The sequence below is a fragment of the Lolium rigidum genome, chromosome 4 (genome assembly GCF_022539505.1).
Source record: "Lolium rigidum isolate FL_2022 chromosome 4, APGP_CSIRO_Lrig_0.1, whole genome shotgun sequence".
NCBI classification, from domain to species: domain Eukaryota; kingdom Viridiplantae; phylum Streptophyta; class Magnoliopsida; order Poales; family Poaceae; genus Lolium; species Lolium rigidum.
This window is the reverse complement of record NC_061511.1, coordinates 77,060,592-77,066,079: the sequence shown is the minus strand read 5'-3', so window position 1 is coordinate 77,066,079 and position 5,488 is coordinate 77,060,592. Positions and strand designations below refer to the sequence as shown.

The following is a 5,488-nucleotide window of genomic DNA, read 5'->3' as shown; positions in this document are numbered from 1 at the left end:
CCAAGGCCTCCAGGGGTGTTTCAAATGTCCGTCAGTTCATAAGCTGCTCCCATTCACCTGATTCAGCTTATCCAAATAGTCCGCATTAATGACCACTTTTTAGTCTGTCTGGAAGCCTAAACCCCCTTTTTTTGGCCTTCTCGGCTGTCTATGTAATTATAATAATGCAAAAGAATGTGCTCATACCGAGTCCAGTAATGTAAAGCTAAATATAGCATTGTGTTAAATGACGGAAATTGGGCCAGCAAAATGCTATCATGCAATGGTTTGTGACCGGTCAAATTTTGGTCTAGCCAGCATACTATGTATAGCATAACAAAACAGGGGCATGCCAAATTTAGCCAACCGTCCCATCTCTCTTGGCTGATGCTTCACGTGCTACCTCGTGTTCTTCCTGATGAGAATTCGGATACGAAGTGACATTATATCATCTTTATGGGGTAATGTAACTCTGTCCATTGTTTTCTTGCACATTTTTCTTCGAGAAATCTCCTGGCATTATGTGTGTGAAAAGAACATGTGCATCCAGTGTTGAATTTTACAAGATGCTGTTTTACTTGATATCTTGTCCGAAATTAAAATTGCTCTTACTTTGTCTTATGATATTTTGTTCATAGCCACAGAATCATAATTGTGAATTAGTATCTGCTTTCAAGTAAGTCCAGAGATAATAACTATTGGTCGCAGAACCTAAATATTGTTGAAATGCTTGTTGGTACAGATTATATTTTGAAACAGAAATATGTGGCGATCTTGTAACAATAACAAAGGGAGTATTTCTAGTAAACCTATATGAGTCATGGCAGTACATGTACATCATGCCTTTTCACGCACACAATCTGATTATGTTTTAGCCCCCTTTTCAGACAATGGAACCTAAGAAAACCCTATTTAAGGGAGTGTCTGAGGATTTCAGGGGAAGGGCAGCTTGCTACAAACAAGATTGGCAGAATGGCTTCAGTTCTGGTCTCAGGTTTGCTGTGCCTCACGTCAATGCTCATTTAGTTGCACATCTCATATAAGGTTTTGCAGTTGCGTTGACTATGTTGAATGCAATCTACTGTCAGGATATTGGCACCTACGTTGTACATCTTCTTTGCATCTGCACTACCCGTTATCGCCTTTGGGGAGCAACTGAGTAAAGATACAGGTTGGTTGTTCTTTGCACTGATCAGTAGCAGGTTGCCCATTTGTAGGTACTGTATGTGTCATGATATGCTACATCCTTTACTTTTATCTCTTACTGTGGTACTTATTGAAGACAATAAGGAAAATATATTAGTTTCCCCCATAAACAATTTTTCTTCAACAAGGGGACGAAATAAATTGACAGTTTCCTACATATATTGGATATCAAATTATAGAACGGAATAACCAAACAAGTAATTATGCACCGCCTTTCTTAGGCACGGTAGCTGACAAGTAAAAAATATTTTTTTCAGATGGTACACTCACGACAGTTGAGGCATTAGCATCAACTGCTATATGTGGCATCATACATTCTGTAATAGGCGGACAGCCACTGCTGATTGTTGGAGTTGCAGAACCAACTATTATCATGTACACGTATCTCTACAATTTTGCAAAAAATGAGCCAAACCTTGGACCGAGGTTATTCCTAGCATGGGCTGGATGGTAAGGAACCATAGATGAATAATTATTTGCCTTCTGGTTACCCAAAATGGTACTTATACTTATTTTATCTTTTATCTATTAATTTTATTCTTATCCACTGACAGGGTTTGCATCTGGACTGCAGTCATGTTGTTCCTCATGGCAATGTATAATGCTGCAGCTGCTTTAAACAGATTTACAAGGTTTGCAGGAGAACTGTTCGGAATGTTAATTACAATTCTGTTCATGCAAGAAGCTATCAAGGTATAGAAGTTTGTTATATGTATGTTTTGTGTACAACTGCCTCTGCTCTGAAATATAAGATATTTTACTATTTTCAAATTTGGGTGTTCAATCTTCCTTGACGACTGATAATATGTACAAAACTATCAGATCGATTGTATGAAAGGATAATAGTACCATCTTATCTGTTAAGTGAACATAGAGAAGTAGTTTGAAAATAATATTTTATATGAATATATTGCCATGGTCGATTGTCAAAGTTTTAAATTGGAGATCGTGCCTTGTTCAAAGTGCTTTACATTCTTGAGTAGAGGTAGTAATTAGGTAGATGCTTACTCATTACATCGCATGTGTTCCCCAGGGAATGTTTAGTGAATTCAGTGTACCTGAGGGTAACGACGAGAGCCTACCGATATACCAGTTCCAATGGGTATATATTAATGGTCTGCTTGGGCTTGTGTTTTCAATGGGACTGCTCTATACAGCATTAAGTAGCAGGGGTGCAAGGTCATCGCTCTACGGCACTGGTTTGTCATATACATCTATATATTTTTGATGAAAATTGTCTCCATATACAAGCTACTAATGCTCCAGATAAAACTTACAGGGTGGCAAAGGAGCTTAATTGCTGACTATGGTGTTCCGCTTTTGGTCATACTGTGGACCGCATTGTCATATTCGTTACCCAGCAAGATCCCTTCGGGTGTTCCCAGGAGGCTCTTTACCCCGCTCCCTTGGGAACCCAAATCACTACAGCATTGGACAGTAGCTAAGGTAATAAGGCTACTTCGAATCCAGGATCATATTGATAGGTCATATATGTGATCTCAGAATTTTTATAGTTGTTCATTGGTGAACATGCAGGATTTGTTTTCTGTCCCTCCAGCCTACATTTTTTTGGCTATTGTGCCTGCTGCGATGGTTGCAGGACTCTATTTCTTTGATCATAGTGTAGCTTCACAGATGGCTCAGCAGAAGGAATTTAATTTAAAGAATCCATCAGCATACCATTACGACATTTTGATCTTGAGCTTTTCGGTATGATTTATTTGTGTCACTCTTAGTTAACTCTTTTCTTACATTACGGATGTTAGTCACATTAGAATACGAAGATCTTATCTGTGAATTCCAACTTCTTACGAGAACCCGAAAATGTAATGAATTCAGTGATGTGTGGAAAATTTTAAAACATTATATCTACAGATATATAGGATATCAGACCATTACTATCATTCTTCCTGTTCTTCATGGTTTAGAAATGCCATGCAGGTCTTGATCTGTGGTCTTCTTGGCATTCCTCCATCTAATGGAGTACTTCCCCAGGCCCCCATGCACACGAGAAGTCTTGCTGTCCTGAGGAGGCAGGTTGGTGATTTTCACAGGCTCTCGTCTGTCAATTTTATATTCAGTTTAACTTTGCTCATGCGCCGTCTCTTTTTCATTCAATTTAGGCCTTACGGAAAAAGATGGTCCAAACCGCCAAGGAAGGCATGATGAACAATGCTAGCAGTTCAGAAGTTTATGGAAAGATGCAAGAAGCTTTCATTAAAATGGATGATAAAATGAATGTAAGTAGTCATTATTAATAAGTTGTATTACATTATGCTTTCTAGGCTCCTCAACTACGCTTATAATGTTCTAAAAAGAACTATGCTTATAATCATGAAAAGTTTCATAATGCTTGATGCCTCTTTATCAAATGACTGGCATGTTAGGCAAATGCCATTCAAATCAGTTAAATGATGAAATGCACTCAATTCCTTGTTACCTGTACAATCTCACTTACTGACTACTACTATTAAGCATATATAGTACAAGCGTATGCGAGAAACTTATCTTTCATAGTGTAACTGTTGGGCTTTACAAAGTTGTTCCCAAAAATCATATGAACTTCAATTTGTTGCATAAGAATATAACTGTAACGTCGTGCAGGAGGATTCTGTTCACGAAGAGCTCAAGGACTTGAAAGATGCGGTTATCCCAGAGGGGGATGGATCAGGGAGTGTGCCTGAAGTATTTGATCCAGAAAAACATCTGGAAGGTTACTTGCCTGTCCGGGTGAATGAGCAGAGAGTAAGCAACCTGCTTCAGTCTCTGCTGGTTGCCGGTTGTGTTGGAATTGTGCCGGTCATTCAGAAGATACCCACATCAGTCCTTTGGGGTTACTTTGCTTATATGTCCATAGACAGTCTGCCTGGGAACCAGTTCTGGGAGCGGATACAACTTCTGTTTGTCGCACCTCAGCGGCGCTACAAGTAAACTCTAATTACCTGATTCTTGTGTATTTGCAGCATATTCAAAGCAGCCTATGCATTTTGATTTCAGCCAGTTCGTTGTTCAAGAAATCCAAACATGTAGTAAACACTTATTTTGTATAATTCGGACAGGGTTCTTGAAGGTGCCCATGCGTCCTTCTTGGAGTCGGTGCCTTTCAACAAGATATCTGCCTTCACCCTTTTCCAGCTGGTTTATCTCTTGATGGTCTGGGGGGTGACATGGATACCAGTAGTAGGAATCCTCTTCCCGCTCTTGTTCTTCTTTCTCGTTATCATTAGGCAGCATTTGCTCCCAAAATTCTTTGATACACGCCACCTGTGGGAATTGGATGCATCAGAGTACGAAGAATGTGAGGGGGTTCGCCGTGATCCATCGATATCAGAGGTATGGATTCTTCTCCCTTCCTCTTTCATCTACTGCAAATTCAGTTTGCAGGAGCAAATTTACAATTCGGTTCAGCTGAGTCGACAAGTTCAGTAAATATATTAAATGAAATTTGGTGACATGGATACCAGTAGTAAGACTGCAAGCCCCTTTGCATAGCTTTCTAGTAATTATCAACACTGCCTACTTGGCTTTTTATTTTTCTTCGAATCAAGTTGGGCATTTTAATTCATCCTTTTTTCTCCGAACCAGAAAAGATCATAATAGTAGTATAAGCTTTATGCTCATTTCCATTTTATGCTTTGACATCCTAGGATCCTTTGCCTATCTTTAACTTCTTCCGTTTGAGACGATCTGAATTATGTCACTATTTTGTGCAGGCTGAAGATGAATCCATTGCCCGCGGCATTGAAGCTCCCCCTGATTATGCTTCTGAGATATTGGAAGAGTTCACGACTCACCGTGGAGAACTGAAGCACAGGGCCCCGAGCTTCCGCGACGAGCGGCTGATACGGGTACTGTCTCGACCATTTTCCATAGCTGCCCTCAAGCTTCAGAACATAACCCCGTGCTGAAACTCAACATTCCACACTTTGTTTTGGCAGCTGAACTCGGTCCAGATGACGAGACAGTTCTCCCGGATCTCTTCTTTTGCTCCTCCACGGCCCTAACTGAGGAAGGAGATGTGAAGACATTCTTTCTGGCATGGATCTCTAGACGATGGGTGCAAAAATACCCGGCGTATCACGGCTTGTACATGGCGGAGCGAGTGATAACATTCTTGTCTACATCAAGTAACCGCTGCCAAGGATACATACCAATCTGGGGCCAAAGACACGTCGAGGAACGACGAGCTGCGCGGGGAATAGTGAAATTTGTAGTGCGTGAATATGAGCTATTGTGCAGAAGAGAAGAAATGGAAATGGAAAGGGGATACGGCAAGGGAACAGCGTATTATTTTTGTTAGGCT

General features: G+C 40.4%; 1 protein-coding gene across 1 annotated transcript; it reads left to right on the top strand.

The window, feature by feature from the left end:
• On the top strand, positions 1-5,488 carry LOC124708120 (boron transporter 4-like). Its single transcript, XM_047239809.1, has 13 exons — positions 1-973; positions 1,068-1,150; positions 1,443-1,635; positions 1,740-1,878; positions 2,219-2,384; positions 2,465-2,631; positions 2,722-2,895; positions 3,127-3,222; positions 3,309-3,425; positions 3,790-4,112; positions 4,245-4,518; positions 4,899-5,033; positions 5,124-5,488. Exons 1-13 carry the CDS (start codon positions 870-872, stop codon positions 5,187-5,189), a joined length of 2,037 nt encoding a protein of 678 aa, XP_047095765.1. The 5' UTR covers positions 1-869; the 3' UTR covers positions 5,190-5,488.